The sequence below is a fragment of the Uloborus diversus genome, chromosome 8 (assembly GCF_026930045.1).
Source record: "Uloborus diversus isolate 005 chromosome 8, Udiv.v.3.1, whole genome shotgun sequence".
NCBI lineage: Eukaryota > Metazoa > Arthropoda > Arachnida > Araneae > Uloboridae > Uloborus > Uloborus diversus.
Window position 1 is genome coordinate 156843030 of NC_072738.1, and position 20558 is coordinate 156863587.

The window sequence follows — 20558 nt, forward strand, 5'->3', positions numbered from 1 at the left end:
AAATTGTACAATAATAATAAAATTAGGCCAATTTACTTCAAAACCAGCTCAATCCAAATTATTTTGTTCTGCAAATAATCAGACAATACTGCCAATTCAAGAGAGAGAGAGAGAGAATAGAGCCATATACCAAAGGATACTCAAAACATTTTTTTTTTTTTTGGAAAATAAAGGGAACTGAGTGTAAAATGTTTTTTGTCCTTCTTGCTAGCATTTTTTTAAGTGGGTTTTACTGTGTTTGACACTGTGCTTTTCGTATAACTAACATGTAATTTGCATCTCTTAGGAGCTCGTATTCGTCGATACACTGACATGCGAGCTGCTGACAATAAGGGTCCTCCACCGCCCCCCTCGCCTCCTCTCTTCTCGCCTTTGCAAGTCGGGGAATCAGCTTCTGGTAAGTGTTTCTATGCCATCTATCATCGTTCCGATATTTTTGATACTAAGCAAGTGCCAAACAACCCCTGATAACTCAACTAGAGACATTGATTTTGGTACTTTGGTGACTTCGCGACCACGGCAGATTCACCACTCACAGGTCACCGTTAGCACACATGGGAGGTCTTCTACCGACCAGTCTAGAGCACACGGCCTCAGAGCCTGATCATTCTGATATTGGACATGGGAAAAATTTCTATTTCAGCCCCCCCCCCCGGGGGGGCCCAAAATATTTAAAGACACTTTCACACAAAATTCATTCTGTGCCCCCACCCCCCAATATATTCCCCTTTATGCTATTAAAGAAGCAATAAAATATTTCGATACTTGCGTATTAACACAGCTGTGCTAAATTTGATATCACAATATAGTATAAAGGTACATTTAAAAGTAAAGAGATCATACATTATAATTATATAAGATGTGGTTAAAATTTGCCTGTAACCAAAAACATAAATATTATCTATGATATAACTTTTAATAGTAAATACAGACTAAACTGGGAGTGGGTTTTGGGATTTTCAAAAGATATCAAATTTTTAAGGGGAAATTTTATCAACAAATAAGAGATTTTTTTCCTTGTCTTGGAATTTACAAAAATATCAGTGATATCATTGTACTCTAGATTCCGAGTGAAATTATCATTTATTTTTAAGTACTATGATAAATTAGGGGAATTTTGGGCCCCCTGAAATCTAAGAGGAGGGGCCTGTGCCCCACGTGCCTCTGCGGTAATCAGGCTTTGCACGGCCGTTCAACCACGAGCCCGGTGCCAAACAGGTCAATCAATAATTGATTTAAAAGAGATTTTTTTTCACTAGTATTACTTTTTTTAGAAATCTGATAAAAATTTCATGCCACCTTGTTTCTAACAATTAAAAAACTGCTGAGAGGAAGCTCCAAAAGTGATAAAATCCAAAATCTTTATTTTTGGGTGTTATTTGTTTTATGTTTTAGTGTTTATTGTTTTATGTTGATGCGTTACGCCAGCTGCATTTTCTTTTCCTACTTTTATTGCAAGAAACACGTTAAACAAGTTTTAATGTCTCGTTATTTTTGCCGTTTACAATCGCCAGTTTTTAATTTTAAAGAGTATAAGATAAATAACGAAATCGTGAGAGTTTCACGTTATAAACATGCAAAGAATGGATTGGGAGCATTATAAGCACTGATGCGTACAAATGCTGGTGGCAGGTATAAGAAGTGTTCTGTATTTATAAAAAAAAAGAGAAGTATATAAATAATATTTCACTCTCGGCCCACTTTGTTTTCTAATTTTGTTTCCTTTTTGCAAATGCAAAACATTCGGCGCACACTTTTGCTTTCTTTTTTAAATTATCGGTATTGCCTAATTACCTACACATGAAAATAGTGCATATATATATATATATATATATATATCTATATATATATATATATCTATATATATATATATATATATATAATTAAGCAAACAGAATTTCAAATATTAAACAAATTATAAATAATTAATGATGATAAAAAGGAAAATTGCAAACAGCTATTAAGTAGGAAAAGATAAAGTATGAATCCAGAGCTCATCATCCGTGGAGGATTCATTAATTATAGTCAAAATACCAAAATTTTAACTATGAACTAAAAGAGAATGTTTAAGTTCCAGTACATGCAATATAGAGTAACATTGGGCAAAAGCACCACTTGCTAAACTAAAAACAATAAACTAAAGCTCAAACCTAAAACTAAAAGCAGGGGGTTTCGCCTCGACTAATTAGGAAAACAAGTACTGATAATTAGCCATCCACGGGACAGTACCTGCCTATAACAAAATTGTCTTACCTTGAAATCCATGTAAACACAGCCAAGACCATTATTCAACCTGATAAAAATCCTTTCCAGTTGTCAACGTAACAATAAAATAAAGATAAAAACATATCCAGAAGATCAATCCATAGACATACCGAGTCGCTGTGGGTTCGGGATTCATACTTTATCTTTTCCTACTTAATAGCTGTTTGCATTTTTCCTTTTTATCATCATTAATTATTTATAATTTGTTTAATATTTGAAATTCTGTTTGCTTAATTTTATATTTACTTGGCTTTTTAGTTTTGCTGCGTTGCGCATCTATGGGCTTTTGGTGTGGTCTTTTCAATATTTTTCACTTTTATTATATATATATATATATATATATATATATATATATATATATATATGTATGTGTGTATATATATATATATATATATATATATATATATATATATATATATACACACATACATATATATATATATATATATATAGAGAGAGAGAGAGAGAGATTAGTGTATAAATGACAGTTTCTTTGTTATTTCTTTTCTATCGATAAATGAGGTAATGGATATTTTTGGTTGGCACACTTAAGTACCAGAAAAGAATGCTAAAATTTTCGCTTGCATTAAGGATAGTGTTACGAGTCTAGTCACTTCAAGAAATTCTTTAATGACGACACAGTTATTGAGAAAAACACAGGGGATTTATTTACAACTATGTACAAGAAATGTAGTTAACAACTGCTGAATTAACCATAGCATTTAGGCAAATATCAATTAACACCATAAACTCAACGGTACCACACGTATTCACATCAAAATACGCAAAAACACAGCGCAAAGGCTTCGCAATCAGAGCTAATACACTACACACCCTCCAGCACGACGGCTCAGTCAAGACTAACCTTTTTGCCGCGGAGGCTATTTATAAATCCTTGAAAAGTTTCCACAATATTCCATTGAGAAATTTCGATCACATTCTACCAATTTCTTGTATTTTCTTTTTATTCCATTCAAAAATCTTATCGTTTAGAAGTGGCGGGACCATATACTTCATTCGAATGTAAGAGGGTTGTATATTCATTACAAGAAACTATTTACAGGCTACGTTATAAGACAGTTTTAGATGAAAGATAATGGAATAAACGCCAAATTTAGCCAGATTACAACAAATTAATCATAAAAATAATTACTATTTACAGAATTTAACAATATATTAACTTCGAATTTTCGATAAACATTTTTTTATGCTTTTAACAAAACGATTATTTTCCATAGCAGCTATATTTTCTTTTCTTAATCAATGAACCTCAAATCATAGTCGCAGTAATGAGTTTTTAATTTCAAAATTTAAAAAAAAAAATCAAACATTTCCTTGCGATGATGCACTAACTACTCTAATACAGGAGGAGATGAGGCACGTTGTTTCAAGTTTCTACTTTTCATTTTTTATCTCATTAAAACACTAAATGAGCAATTTGATTTTCCACCAGGGGGTTCATAAAAAAAAATTTCACCATACCAGATTTTTTGAAAATGTTCAATTCATTGACTTTTTTTACATTAATTTTTAACAGAACTCTCTGAGTAAACCACCGTGCCCCGAACGCGGGATAAATTGATCTGCATTGTGAAAATTACTTTTATAACAAGTTTAATGAAAAGGTATCCAATATTGTAACTAATTAATGTTCTTTTGTGTTTAGCAAGAAAAAAATATAATATACCAAAATATTACATTGACCAACTTCTACTTTTGCATTATTTATGTCAGAACCATCAACATTTCCTCCAGAATCAGTCAACTTGGTCCTTCATTAAATTCACTGTTGCTCATACTATATTATTTATTTTCTAATTCCTCTAAAAGTTTTCGTTTTTTGTTGGTTTTCTAAAAGTGGACCAACGTACTCCGCGTTCATGATCTGAAGAAATGCTGTCCTATTATTTTTTCTTTGTAACGAAAAATAAAGAAACTACAAACAATTATGAGCTAAAAGAATTTACTTCAGTGGAGGAGTTGAATTTATTACTACACTAGTGGTACCCGTACGGCTTTGCCCGTAATAGAAAAATTAAAAGGTCTTTCGGTTCGCATGTATATTTACAAATAATGTATGGTGAATTTTCTCGCCAATTGGCTTGTGCCCATGTTACGGTTCCACGTTATGATAATTTCGTAATTTACTCGTCTATCTTATGATAGTTTTGTTCTTAAAATTGGAATAGAAAAAGAACCACATCGAATTTTCGAAAAATCGCTCCAAGGTGCACACCTCCATGCTACAAACTAACTTTGTACCAAATGTCATGAAAATCGGTCGAACGGTCTAGGCGCGTCACAGAGATCCAGACATTCAGACATCCTCCGGACAGAGAGGCTTTCAGCTTTATTATTAGTAAAGATTCTTTATTAAAATTATTTAAAAAATAAAGTTGCAGACTTATGAAAATTACTCAGCATTGAAAAAAAAAAAGTAAACTTTGTTCAATATAACTGTAATATGTAGTGCTCTGTGGCATTTGTAGGATTATAGGTGATATTTGTGAGTCATAAATTAAAATAAAAAATATTAACAGTATTAAAATTATTGAGACCGAACCAACGAGCCTCATATCCCCCTACATCAGACAGGCAACGGCTTCTAAACATTAATTTAAAATTCTTTCAAAAAATTCTTAAACATCAGTATATGAAGAAAAGTGCTGGAGTTGAGAATTTAAGTTCATTCATTAATGCTTTGATCGAAATATAAAAGAATAAAATTGTGAATTAAAACAATTTTAAGCAATTTTAATTGATTATATTTTTATTTAATAACAAATAAAAAATATGAGAAATTTTTTTAAAAAATTATACAATGCAGATGAACTAAATGTTGTAACACATTAAACAAATCAGTTTGGTGTTGCATAAATGTTTGAAGGAAAATTTATAAACTCTTTAATGTTTATAAATTGAACAAAAAACACTGATATTCAAATTAACAATCCTTAGCTAATGTTTCAATAATAGTACATAATATATTATGTTTGGTATCTCTTGCAAATAATATTAAAAAATAGTACATGCTTTTTAAAGCATTCATTTTCTGTCTGCAATGTAAAATGAGCCTCATCCTATCTTAACGTTAACAAAAATTTAAAAAAAATAGGTATAAAAAAAAGCTCCAATGAATAAACGAAACGAAAATTCTGGTATTCAACGCAGAAAGCCTTTTTGTCAAGCTTCGGCACCAAATTAAAAAAAAAAAATAGGTTATTGAGGTTTCTGAGCGCAATATATGGGCAGAACAATTTTATAATCATCCCGGATGGATGAAAAATTGAAAGTCAAAGTTTATGAAAACAAATAATTAAATAAAGCGCTCGGAAGAGAAGAACGAATATTTTCTCTATTATTCCCTAAAAAAAAAAGAATTCAGGGCAATCGCTTAGGTAGGTATAAATACATATGAGTCCGCGTATAGAAGGAATGAAATCCTCATATATTTATATTTTGAGATATGTTGATGGTTCACCATAATAATTACCGCGGGAAAGACTCTGCATAACAAGTACTTTAACGACCCCCCAATTCAATGTACTCACGCATCCAGCAAATAATAAGAAAATAATCATCGAGCGTAAGGCCTGAAAGATGAAAAAAAAAAAAAAAAGATAAGAATAAAAAACGCAAAAGAAAAAACGCCCAGAAATATAAGCGAAGAGCGTTTAATGCAAACACCTGATGTTTTCTGATCCTGAACTTAATTCATCACTTCACTTCACAGCGAGAAAAAAAATAAGATGACCCGAAAAAAAATGAATTTGTTTAACGGAACACGCTCACCAATAAACTTCAGACTAATGAATTAAAAAAAGAGTGAAAGAGAGAGAATTTCAAAAAAGTAAAAGAAAAAAATAAATAAATAAGAAAATGATCGCTGAGGGGAGGGGAGAGTTTTTTTTTTAATGATATTTTATTTCTATTTGCGAGATTTTTTCTTCGTACCCCCGCTATGTAATTTGTTAATTCAAGCTTTGCATGTTAAGAACTAATTTTCACTATCTGCGAGCTGAAGTGAAGGGAAAATTGCTGGAAATTTCGGAATTAGAATAGGGTGTTAGATTGTATTACGCAAAACAGATTTGCTACAGTTATGGAGACCAGAGGGTTTATTTTTCAATTTACCTGGCTTCCAAGTTCAAATCCGATTTCACGTGAGGCGAAATTTAACTTTCTTCTTATTTCATGATACCCGAGACAGGTTGCGGAAATAAAAAATGGATATAAAAGAAGTGCTCATTAATAACAAGTAACGCCCGTTTATCTTGTGATGCAAATTTCAACAACCTTGTTGTTTCACTTCCTTTCGTATTTTTCACGCACAGACGATTAATTCCGCTCCAGAATAATTCTATCGCGAAAAATATTTATTTGCATTTATCGAGCAATAGGTAATGTCTTTTCAGAAAAATTAATTCTCCATTACCATATTTTAATACTGAATGTGTTTCGCTCGGAAAACGGCAGCGGCTGCATTTATCGGTAATGTAACAATTTTTCCTGGATTCGGTTGAGTATTCAGATGGTGATATTTTTCACTCTCAATTTTATGGAAATGTGTTTGAGCAATGGTTATTTATTTTTTTATTTTTTTTTTTTAACGTTTTGCGTTTTTAATTTCTTGCATATTTCTATTTTTATGTATCTCACAAAACTTCTGTTTTCTTTCCCATTTCTTCTGAATAATTATATTGTATCTAAATAAATAACACAAGGCGTCATCGTGTAACACAGTACTTGTACAAAAAGTTTCGACATTACACGGGGGGGGGGGGAAATATCATTATTATAACACGGATTCGATATCTCACGTTGTGAAAGATGAATTTATTCTTACACGGTCTTCATATTCGCAACTCCAGAGCTCGAATACGCTACTTTGCGGTGATTAACAATAGTTTAACAACCCCAGTAATTGGCACTTTTAAGAATTTGTCCTTAAACTTACCTCTGTTTTCATTTCTTAGAAAAGAAATATTTAATTGTAAGTATTTTTGTATCAAAGAATGCATATGTGTGCATCTATTCAGTTCACTAAAAGCGAAAATATTTGAATAGATATTTCTATAAAAATTAATGTATAAAAAGTTACCAAAATCACCAGTAATTGGCACCTGATACCCCAGTGTATGACACCTTGTGATCCAGTGATTGGCACATGTTAATGAAACTGGAAAATCACTTTATTTTCCACTTTTAGATAACATACAAATTTCATCATCATAAGAAACATAACTGACGTTAATTTAGAGTTTATAATTTACATAAATTAATGTTAAATTACACATCTTAACGTTAAAAACGTATTTTAGAGAAATAAAAATTTGGAATGCTACACGAAAAAAAATATCGTGATTATTGCTGTTTCATCAGTCGGCATGCAGTTTTGATTTTAAGAATTATAAATGTTTTCTCATGTTGTTGTTTTGTGCCAGCTAGGCTGGCAATTTGGGGTGCGCTGCTTCATTTTTCCAACTGTACCGTCATTTGGTGTGAAGTCCGACTTCCACAGCACACACATGCCATAAGGACCCGTTAATAGGGTAGGCAACCACACACAGCACAACACATTCACACAAAGGAAGGACAAGGACAGGAGAGAGAAGGTACATCCATGCCCAAGCCGGGATTCGAACCCGGGACCACCTCATCGCAGTCAAACTCCTCTGATAGACAAGGCGGGCAGCAGCTGTTTTCACATAAAAGGGAACATTAAACCGATGATTCAAAGGGACCACAAAAAAAAAAAAAAAAAAAAAAAAAAAACACAGTTCTCTACAGTCACAATATCTGACTGTGATGGTAACATATATTTGTTTTTTATTTATTTTTTTTCTTTTAATTCAACAGTAGATTCTGGAGGATTTAAATCAATAGTAGAACTCATACAATATTTTTGCTGCAAAAGTATCAGAAATCAAACTAGTGACTCATTGAACAACACATTAGGGACTATAAGTACATGTGCCAATTACTGGGGACTAGCAAAACTGAAGCACCACTAAGTGGCATCCATCGTTTCTTTAAAAACCCAAAAGGAGACAAAAATTTTCTTCTACTCACTCTAAGTAACACCTTTCAACTAAACAAAACTTTTGACAACCAAAATTTAAAATGAGTTTTAAGTCAGATTTTAATAAATTGATGTGCACGCTTCCTTTAAGCCGGAGAAGAAGCTTTTGCGACAAAAATGGCTGATTCGACACAAGCCATAATTGTTTCTCTTTTCTATGCACTACTACCATTAAGTAATATGAATTCAAGTTATAATCTTTAGTGTAAATGTACATTCAGTTGATATATAGCCTTCTACTTTTAAAAGATTGGATACCAATTTATTTTATGACATTTATGTTGGAAGTGCCAATTACTGGTGACCTGCCAATTACTGGGAGTGATATACTACTACCGAAAAAGGTAAAACATTCCATTCCACGTGTTTTCTTTGGGGTAAATTACAGGCTTCAGACAGTTTGTGGTGTATGTAATTTCAGAGGAATAGAAAGAAAACTTCCCACAAACACGATGAAAAATGACTGTCATTCACAAAGCGTCAAATCAAGTTATAAGTTACGGCATTTGTTTGTGTTACCTTTTTCATCCGCCATTAGACAGTGGCTGCAGTATCCCCTGTAGTTTATCGAAGTTGCGAATACCGCGATTTTAAAAACTGAAATTTGTCAAACGATAAATAAGAAATATGGCGGTAGATCGTTGTTGTTGCTAGGAAAAACTTTACTGCTGCAGAAAATCTGTTTTTTTTTTTTTTTTCTTTGGCCAGTATGAATTTAGTTTTTTTTGCAAATGAAGTTCATAAAGTTTTTTGTTTTTTTTTTTTTTTTTTTTTTCCTTTATTGAAGTTTTATCTTCAAGTAAGCAAATAGATTTCTTTGTATTTTGAATTGAAATGAAGTTTCAGCTGTATTAAAATTTTTCCACCTTAAGGCTTGACTTTCATATGACTCAGTTCAAATTGCTTTTTTTTTTTTACATCATTTCAAATTTTGATGAACACGATTTCGGTATGGCACGAAACATGGTTTCTCTGTAACACGGTACGTATTTTCCTGATTTATGTAATATACAATACATAAAAAAATAACATAAACAATGACTTAAATAAACAAATGAAAAAAGTATCGTATAGCAGGATTTCGATATAGCACGGCATGAATTAACCGTGCAATACAAGGGACACCTGTATATAATGTATTATATCAAGTCATATATATCATATATGGCTTGAAATAATAGAAATTGCATAATCGTAATCAACAGTAATCGACTCCTTTTTGTGTAATCGTAATGGCAATTACAATCAAAATGTGTGAAAAAAATCGTATGAGTATCGTAGGTCAGTTCTCTCGCAACTTCTGGTTGTGTTGGTGAGCTTTTTGCACTGATGAAGAGGCTCCATTGTAGCCTTGAAATAGCTATATGCTGCATTTTCTCGAATATTTGTGCTTTATTTACGTTGTTTTTTCACCTTAATCAATTTTTCATTTACAATCGTATGAGTCGTACGATTCAGTAATCAAAATCACTGAAATTTTGCATAAGCAAAACCGTAATCAGCCAATTTCTAACTGCAATTTCATCCTGCATTCAGATTTACAAATCCTGGTTTTTATTTCGTTCTTCTGAAATTTATACGCATTTTTCATTTTTAGCGGTTATTATTTTCGACTGTTCACTCTTAATACTTATTATTTCATTAAATTTATTGTACATTAAAAATATAGTGATATGCTGAACCAAAAAAAAAGGTCAATTTTCTGTTTGCAAAAAAATACTGGATAATCCTAATATGTATGTTAAAAGTCACAGAAGATATTTTTTTTCTCATTTCTACAATTATTATGTGTTACAAACATTATTACGCATAATTAAAATCCACTAAGCATTTTATTTATTCGTAAATTTGTAGTTATTGCGTTGCTAGTGTCATGATTTGTATTGATTTGCATTAGTTTACTTAATTGTTGATAATTTTGCTTATTATAACAAGTTTGGAGGTGTTACCTCGAGTGTGGCATTTAGTGGGGCGAGTTGCCTGAAGTAACATGCCCCTTTGAATAAAAAAATTTAATTCGTTGTGTTTGGTCATCATAGATTTTACATAGCATCTAAATCTACCTTACACTGTAAAAACGAATCAGAAACGTTCCTGGAAAATAATGGGCAGCTGATATGCCCAATTTCTATCAGTAACATATCTTGCAAAAACCAGGAACGTTTGCCGTTAATATTCAGTAACCTTCCCGAAATTATCTCGGAAACCTCCTTAAAAATTCAGAAATCTTCCCGTTTGAAGCCAGTTGTGTCTCTGGAACTGTAGAGTAAACTTTAGAAGGTATAGGATAATTGCTTGGCCCCTTCCTGATTTATTAAGAAAGTTCCATAAGCAGTATTGCAAACATGGTCAAGGCTAAACCATAATTGCAAGCAGATATCGTGAACTTTTCAAGCCTGCAACTCCTGCAAAGCAGCCTAGTCCATACTTATTCGCTTCCTTTGGGAGCTTTATCAGCATGGACGAGCCGTAAGTAACCTGAAGCTGATTCACTTTATAAATACGCAAAGTTAAGCTTTAAACTGGGAGCTAAAAATATTTTTTACACCAGTGAGAAGTGCTTCTAGCAAATCAGGAAACTTTTTGACAAAGATACTTGTTTCTTCCAGGAAGTGGATCAAAACCATTGAAATCCCGACACATTACACGGAAATACTCAGTAACGTTTCGGAATTTTTTTACAGTGTAGGAGAAGCAGGAGGTTTTTTTTTTTTTTTAGTTGACATAAATTATTTTTAAAAAGTTTCTGCTTAGGTGGGCCGTGATTGCCCCACTTACTCTATTCTGGTGTAGAGATTTTGCTGTCAATTATTGGGAAAACGGTAATTTTGGACGTGTGCTCTGATTGAGTTTACAAATATAAGAGTTGGCGAAAACCCAAAAGTAAACAAAAGCCATAAAAAAGTACAAAGTAAAGAAATGTAATAAAATAAATAAATAAATAAATGAAGAGTTTTATTAGCAAAATTTTGTTTTCGAGTATCTAAGATCATTTACGAACGAGGACAATAGCGAAGTTTAGTTTTCAAAAGAAAACGTGGAGGATAAATAAATGATTCTTCTAGAAGAAGTAATTTTGCTTCCGGGTCTAATAGTTTTCTTGAATACTTTCAATTCGAAGGCATCCAAAGAAAGTGTATTCATTAAATGAAAATTCCAAGAGCTCTTGCATAGGAACAAAATCAAGTTAATTCCCAAACCGTAAAGATGCAGAAATTTATGAATCCTCATTTATATAATAGCCAATAATCGAGTAACGCTCCCGACGTTTTCATCAATGTAACTTACGCCACAGCATGATAATTTCATAACATGTTATGCTAATGTTTAAAATGCAGGGAAAGGCTTTATTGTGACAAGGCTGAACTGGATCCGGTAACTTAACTGTTTGACTGGTGAGACTGTGTCACTTCAGGGAAATGAAGAAACGAAAAAGGGGTCAACAATGAAAGCTAATCTACTGGAGTTTAGGGTTCAGCCACTTGAGTTAGGGTTAAAATTTCAACTATTAAAACATCACCAAACAGGCAATGGCTTCGTTCAAATGTTGAAGCAATTTTCACCCGTCAAACCTTAATGGGAGATTTTCTAGTTAAGAAATAAAGAAATACCTCTGTGCAGAAAACTAAAAGAAAATATTGCAATGTGAAATTGCACACATTTTCAGAGAGCACGTGTTTTATCCACAGGCTCAACTCTTTTGCATTGTAAAACGGGTTCCTTGTAACCACGAAAGACGTGTATGTAGTTCTCTGAAAATTTGCGGGATTTAGTCAAAATATCACCAAACAAGGCAATTGTTTCGTTAAAATGCAAAAGCAATTTCCATCCGTCATGTCTTGACGGATGATTTTCTAGTTAATACAATAATTATATATGGATTGGATTATTTGAAAGAAGGATGTGAATCATTTTTCCTAAAAACTAAAATTATGATACTTTGTTATATTCTCATAATAACTGAGAAAGAGTGCTTATCTTCGAACAAGACATTTAAAGTAGACTTCTTAAAAAGAAGCAACGACGTTTAGTTCACCGAAGCAGTCCATGTTTAAATTTAGTTTACGGAATAGGATTTTTTTCTTAGTTCGTGGGTGAAATTTTTCAAGAAACGCATCGCAAAGAGGATAAGCCATCCGATAGCTTTCAATAACAAATGCCTTCTTTGTGGACGTAATTTATGAGAACGTGCAACTGCAGACATCACAATTAAAATCTATCCTTATCAGGTATCATAAACTCAGCAAAAGCAATCCACTTCCAACCACTTTCCTCCCCTGCAGTAAATTTTAATTCCCGGAGCACAAAAAAACACACAAAACAAACAAACACAAAAATGTATTAGCATGCGCTGAAGTCAGCAATCTTCGGGCAGAGCGATTCCCGGAATCAAACACATTAATCGGACCAACAACACAGACAACAGTTGCTCTATCCACCAATCATTATTCTCGACCCCCAAACAAACGTGCCTTACCGTCAGAGATTTCCGACACCACTAAGATCGTCTGCTCTCGCTTTCCATTTACGGGGGTGGCCGAAAAGGGTGGCGGTGGGGGGGGGGCAGACGAGGGTCGTGGGTCAAATCCGGCTGTTACCACTAATGGTCTTGGGCAAGAGTCATGGACCTTCCCTCTCGATTTGGGCGCGCGTGCAAAGCAGACATCTATTCTGTGCTACGTGTTTGTTTATTTTTCATATTCCCGCGTGTTCGACGATTATGATTATGATTGCGGCAGCGCCGGCGGTTCAACCCCCCTCATATATCATGACTCGTGAGAGCTCTGAATTGAGTCATCATCGGTGGGATTCAGATTCATCAAAGTCTTTGACTCGACAGAGTGATCCATCTGGAAATACAGATTCATCCTCGCTAGCGATGATAGCATTTACCAGTCTTTTGTGAAAAAGGTCTTAAACCCCAACTTCATTGCCCGATCCACGAGTTACCTTTTTCTTTTCATTTTTCATCTTCTTGCAACAAAGTATTTTCGGAAGTTTTCTTATTTTTCGGGTAAGCTCAGGGACGGATGTGTTGCTACATCTCTTCGTGAATCTCATTAAAATGTGCTGTAATACTGATAAAAAGGGAAGCTAAAACTGCAGAGAAAATTTAACGAAAATATTTCTGCACACAGAAGTAGGTTACTCTTATATTTTGTCGCCAAGTATTTTCAGCGTTTACTTTGAAGATGTCCGGACGAAAGGATGATCTACAGCATGCTCTTTTCATGATTTTAATGCAAGACAGTTCAACGGTTATTTTAGGATTTTTGTATGCATAATATATTTCCACTAAAAGTAATTAATTGGGTCCCAATGAACATCGAAGAGATACTTTCAAATCACGCAAAAATAAAAAGTGAACCGAAGGTTGATTCTCCTTTAGCCTGTTAAGAACTACAATATGAAATAGTTTGTTCTGACAAAAAAAAATCATAGTTTTGTTCAAAAAGAGTTTTTTGTCTCAACATTGTTAATAAATTCCAAAAAGTTACTGGTTATTTCCGTGGAACTTTTCGGGATTTCAAAGGCTTTCACCTGTTTCCACGTAAAATCAAGTATCGTAGCAAAAAAGTTTCCTGAATTGCTAAAAGATGCACGAACGCAGACATTTCACTGGTGAGAAAAAAATATTTTTTGCTAACAATCTGAAAATTGACTGAGCGTGTTTATTAAGTGTATCCGCTTCAGCGTAAATTCGGCTCGTCCGGATAGATTAAGCTCCTAATGGGAGCAAATAAATCAGTGGACAAGTTGCAGCTCTTGCGAGGCAAGAATTGCAAGCGAGGAGTATGCTTGCAATGCTCGCGCAGCTTTGGCCATGGTTGCTCTACTCCTTCTGGAACTTTCTTGATGAATCAGGAAGGGTCTAATCGATTACATTAAACCTACTTAATTTTTCTAATTATTCAGGTTCCCAAGACATCACTGGCTTTAACAGGAGAGATTTCCAAATATTTCAGAAAGTTTTAATTAAAATTTCAGAAAGGGACTGACTTTTAGCGGAAAAGTTTCTGGTTTTTGCAAGATATGTTACTGGCTGAAATTGGGCACATCACCTGTCTATTATTTTCCAGGAACGTTTCTAAATCGTTTTTACAGTGAAGTTTACAAACAAAACGGGATTATCAATGGGCCAATCAGAGTGCTGATTTTCTCCTCTCACGAACCTCTATCACAGTCCATGCCTGCAGTAATATTTTGCAGATTTGAGATCAGTGTTAATGTCTACAGCTTATTGATTACAAGAAAAAAAATATTCTGCTTCTCATGTTTCATAATATTTTAGAATAGTGATTAAAAATTAGAAATAGTAGTAGTTTTACCTAGTAAAAAGGATGTAATTCATTGTAAGGGCAATAAAATATAATTTAATCGTAACCAATTGATCAAAATAACTTTTTCTAACAGCAATAAGCTTAATGACTAAATTATTGCGAATATTTTGAAAAATATTTTCAAATAATAATTTTGACTAAAATGAGTTCGAATGAAGTTCATTTTTGCTCATATACTGAAAACGGTTGAGTTTGTGATAGAACTACTGTTCTTGAATGACAGCTACATATTTAACCACGTACAAGAATGTTATCTGAGAGACTCATCTAAAGAAAAGAGTGCTCATCCCCACGCAAAATAAGGGCATGTACCCACACATTATTATTGCTTATTGAGCAGCAATAAAACTAAGCAAGGAATTGTTCCTGGGACAAAGAAGATGAAACTCTAATAACCGTGAATGAATTCTTGATTGCATTATGCATCGAAAAGTAAGTTCATTAATCTTTTGGACGCCTCCAAGAAAAAATGTTTTTCTTGAACAAAGATTCGACTTTTTATCTTCCGGTGTTAAATCAAAATCATTTTTGACGCGATGACACAAAGAACTTACAAGAAAGAATTTTCAGCCATCCATACCGTACGGATCTTCGGGGTTGATGTCCCAGCATGCCCATCGCGTCATCTCCAAAGCAGCCATGATCCATCCATCAAGACTTGTAGAAGCATTGAGGGCGGGAAGCAATAATAACACGTGTAACAAGGGATGTAAGCAAAGAACTCTGCGTCACCTGCGACAATAATTCAAGATGACTAATTGATCTGTATCGGATCGTCAGGGGATTCCCCGGAACGAATTAAAGCGTTAATTTTTACGCATAATTAATTATGTAAATTTAATGAAGTGGCGGATCGGGCCCGGCCACATGATTTATTAACCTTTTAGGTTTTCGTTGGTTGGCAGCGACGCTATCGGGGGAAATGACGCCAAAATAATTTCGCGACTTTTGGCAACGGTGAAAGAGTCAGCAATTAGCAGACGATGAGCAAACAGTACAGAACAACATGACGCGCGAAAGGTTTTTTTTTTTTTTTTTTTCCCCTTTCTCTTTTTTCCTTCTTTTTTGCGGTCATGTTTCGTCGGAGGTTTCCGTTTCTTAATTTGGCCAAGGTGCGCTAACGAAGTTGCAAATTAATTAGTTAGTTTCATTTATTTTTGCAACTCTGCTAAAGAACATGCCACCACTTCATCTTCCCAGAACATTTAATTGTTTTCTTTAAATATGTAAGCTTTACCTGCGTGTTGTCTAAAAAGAGCAAAGACGTGTATCTTTCACTTGGGAAATACAACGACAACTTATGGATATTTTTTTTAATTGTACGATTACATTTTTATAACGAAAAGTATACGTTACTGCAAAAAAAAAAACATATTAAAAAGCATTTCTAAAAAACCATTGTAATACTGTGAATGTTAACATTGAAGATTTTTCAATTAGAAGAGACACTGGCATCGAGGAAAAGTTACAATCCGAAAGAAACTGTTTCTCAGCTGTACATTGTCGTCACAAGACTTTAATAACATAAAAATAACTGGAGAGGGTGAAGAAAATTTGATTTTTTTAATGAAAAAAAAAAACGATGTACTGTTATTTGAACTTCAAAACAGAAAAAAAAACCTACATAAACTTACTTCTGCTTAATTTGAAGTTTGAGACTTCCTTATCTAAATAAAAAATTTAAATTCCAAATACAAATACAAAAGTGACGACCAGCAACGGGCTCTGGGCTCAGCTAGACTGGTCCTAGTCAATTTACAATCCCCAGTGAGGATCAATGGCCCTCTTAAAACTATCTACTCCCTTGCTCATTACCACCTCCTCCGGTAAGTTGTTCCAAGGTTCCACTACCCTGCTAAAATGATAATTTTTCCTAATATCCGTGTTAGCCTGAGATTTAAATAGCTTGAAACAATGACCCCTTGTCCTGTTTTCAGTGCTAAACTTCAGCCCCGTAACATCTTTCATTTTAATAAATTTAAACAACTGAATCATGTCCCCTCGGTCTCTTCTTTGCTCAAGACTGCACATTTTTAGCCTTCTAAGCCTGGAACCATAGTCTAAATGAGAAAGTCCATGTATTAGCCTTGTAGCCCGCCTTTGAACCCTTTCCAATACATTAATATCTTTCTTAAGATAAGGAGACCAAAACTGAAGAGTATAGCTCCAAATGAGGTCTTACCGAACTTCAAAATACTTCAAAGCAGAGGAGGAAAATAACTTGACGTTTTACACCATAAGAAGAACCAGAGTTCGGCATTTATTTGAGAGTAAGCTTTTCAAAAAGGGAACCTGTGCTTATTCCTTACACACGAAAATATAGAGATATAGATATGCTAATCACACGACGCGAAATTCACTAATTTTAAGTAGCTTTTGAAACAAAGCATTTTTTAACGAATTTTCTATCAGTATACATCAGGAATCAAAAAATATAAAATTCATCGAAATTGTTCATTTCACAGCATTGCTTTCATGTTTCGTAAAATTATTTATAAAGAGTTTTATGATGTCCAATGTTTAAAATTAAAAAAAAAAAAAAAAAAAAAATCTTGTAAAAGTTGCAAATGCCACTGCTTTCTGTTTTTATTCATATATTTTTTTCTTTTTATTTCTTCAAACATAAAAACATATTCGTGCATACAAAAATTAAAAAACAATGGTTGGTGAAAAATATGCCTGTGACACTGATGGTTTTACGAGGAAAATCTTCAAATGTATCCTACTAGTGGTACCCGCAAGTCTTTGCCCGTAGTAGAAAATTAAAAGGTCATTTGGTTCGCCTGTATATTCGCAAATAATGGATGATGACTTTATCGCCTATTTGCTAAGTTCATTTACTCACCCCTGTTACGGTAATTTGCTCGTCCACGTTATAACAATTTGCTCGATAAAATGTTCTTAAAATTGGAATAGAAAAAGAACAAAATCGAATTTTCGAAAAATCACTTCGAGGTGCTCACCCCTATGCTACGAAATTATTTTGCGCCAAATTTCATAAAAGTCGGCAATATGCACGTAACAGACGGAGATAAAAAGACACAGACTTTCAGCTTTATTATTAGTAAAGACAAAGATAAACATGAACGGTGATTTTTTTTTTTTTTTAACATTCCAGAAAAAGCTTCTTTAGATGCGTTAAAAATATTTCTTAATAAAGTTTGTCTTTAACAAATCTACAAATTTGATCTGGATTGACAAAAGATCGAAATTTTTTTGTTGATCCCAAATATTCAGTTTTGTTGAGAAGTTCTAACTGTTAAGAGAAAAAATGTTCAAATTAAAAAAAAAAAAAAAAACTTTAAGCACATTTATCTGATTCAGGAAAGATTTTTTGAGCAATTTCGTCTGATGAAAACTGAAAAAATCGTGCTGTGGACAACCTTTTTTTTTTATTATCAGAGACTGAAATTCAGGTTTTTAGGTGGCTGGGCGGCTTTCCACAGTGCTTGAAGTGAAGACGGTTGTCATTTTTTGAAAGGAGAAAAAAAATTATTTGTCGCTATCAGCCTTTTTTGTGTACTTCTACACTGTCAAAAAAAAAAAAATTCCGAAACGTTACTGGTTATTTCCGTGGAACCTTTCGGGATTCCAGAGGTTTTCACCTATTTCCCCGTAAAATCAAGTATTTTCGCAAAAAAGTTTCCTGAATTGCTGAAAGATGCACGGATGCAGACTTCTCACTGGTGTGAAAGACATCTTTTGCTACCAGTTTAAAGATTGACTGAGTGTGTTTATTAAGTGTATAGGCTTTAACTTGATCTGACGGCCCGTCCAGATTGACTAAGTTCCAATGGGGGCAAATATGTCACTGGATAGCTGCAGTCTTGCGAGGCAAGGAATATGCGTGGTTCTTGCTCGCAATTATCGTGCAGCCATGGTTGCTCCAACGCTTCCTCAGTAAATCAAGGAAGTTCTAATCAAAAACCTTAATTTTTAGAAGGGTCACGACTGTCTTTAACAGAAGAGATTTTCCAATATTTCAGAAAGGTTACTGACTTTTACCGGAAAACGTTCCTGGTTTTTGCAAGATACACTGTAACAAATTTCGGAAACGTTTCTCGATATATCGGAAACGTTTCCGAAATAGTAGGAATCCTTCATCCAATAGCGAATACCTCAATATTCAGAAAGCTTTTTGTTATTTCAAGAAATCTAGAAGCGGAAGTGATGACGCAACGCTTCGAAACCTATTTCATCCTTCCAACCCGGGCGCCAATGAGTCGGAAATAACGTGAACTTATTTTTTTCTTATCTATGGTTGCTGCAGTCAGCAACTGTTTAGCATTGGATTACTTGTTATTTCATGTCTAGAGAGTAGTAAAATGTGTCGAAACTAATTTTACGCCTTTGCATTTTGGACTGCCCTTGATTTTTTAGACGATGTACGCAGCTATTAAGTTAGTTAATAACCATTTGCTTCTTTATAATTTCCAATGCGACCATAATTAGATATATATTGTGTGTTCAAGCGTGAATAGTTTCAACACCCGTGTTTATACTTAATGAAACGAAACCCTTTAGATTACTTATTCAGTTGTAATGGAGGTACTTAGATTTTCTTCCGCTCATGTTCACTTGTATGTATTAATGAATATTATAAAACATGTTGTTATATACATTTATATTTTTGTTGATTTGCATTTGATGAGGCTAAAATTGTAACTGTTTTTGGGTTTATCGAATTAATTTCAAGTTATCCTACATACCTATGTGCGCGGTGTACTATTTGTTGTAACCAACTGAAACTGATTAATTACGCAAAAGAAATAAGATTTATATTTGAGAAGCAATCACAGAAAAGTTATTTCGAAATACTTGGATGTACATACATTTTGGTTCAAAAAGAAAAAAAAATCAATTGTTTAATTCATTAAAAATATGGTAATGCAAATATTTTCTAGTATTGTAATATGCTTCACAAAAAATGTGCCAGTATTATCTTTTTTTATTATAATTTATTCATTCATTTAAAAATATTTATACCATTAGAAAATGACCATATTATCTATTAGTAAGAACATAGTTATGCAATTAATTCATCTGCTTATTCATTTTGTTAAATGTGATTAGCAATAAAAAAATTCCTTGACATTAGTTGTTCCGAAAATAACATTTCCTTCGTGGATATACTAGCTTAATGTAGGACAGTCAGGAGGAATGAGTCAGTGGCAAAAATGGAACAGCTGCATTTACATGCCGAAATAAAAAGTAATATTATTTCATGTCATCGTTGTAAAAGTGATCATTTTTTCAATACTATGTTATTAATATGCAATGCACATATGGGAAGAAGACGAGGGGCGTTCACCACGCAGACTGTGCCATTGACATTTTCAAGGGGTTGCTTTTTTTAAGGGGGGGGGGGGCGCTTTATATCATTTTATGGGTGCACCATCACTCTTATGGTGTGGGGGGGGGGGGACTCTCGTATATATGAAATGGAATAATCATGTAATAGAGTTCAATGTTTTAATAAATAAAATATATAATGCATTTTGCGCACACTCTAAAAATAAAATCAGTAACCTATTTTGATCTATATATAGGTTATCTATATTTGTGATAAACTGGAAAAGGGCAAGAACAGAAGAATAAACCCGAATGGTTCCAGCAGGGGGACTTTGGTGTCATATTTAAATTCATCAATTTCTCTGTTGGTACTTTTCGGTACACTTTGTTCGTCAAAGAAATTGACTTGACGTGAACGAATTTCGGAACGCAAAGTGTAGGTAAATTCTGCCAAATTTTATCCGAAAATAAAAGCTATCAAGTTTGATACAAGATATGTTTTTAAGTTCTGCATTAAAAATACAATATGTTGATAATTTTGTCTTGAAAATATTGAGAGAAAAACTGAAGTTTAATAT

At 33.5% G+C, this 20558-nt stretch overlaps 1 protein-coding gene across 1 annotated transcript in view; it reads left to right on the forward strand.

The window, feature by feature from the left end:
• Positions 1-312: 312 nt before the first annotated feature.
• The window catches only part of LOC129228698 (homeobox protein cut-like), a 165552-nt gene continuing 145306 nt past the window's right edge, over positions 313-20558 (forward strand). The window contains exon 1 of the mRNA XM_054863381.1: positions 313-397. Coding sequence (XP_054719356.1) covers positions 313-397 — 85 coding nt within the window. The remainder of the gene's footprint in view (positions 398-20558) is intronic.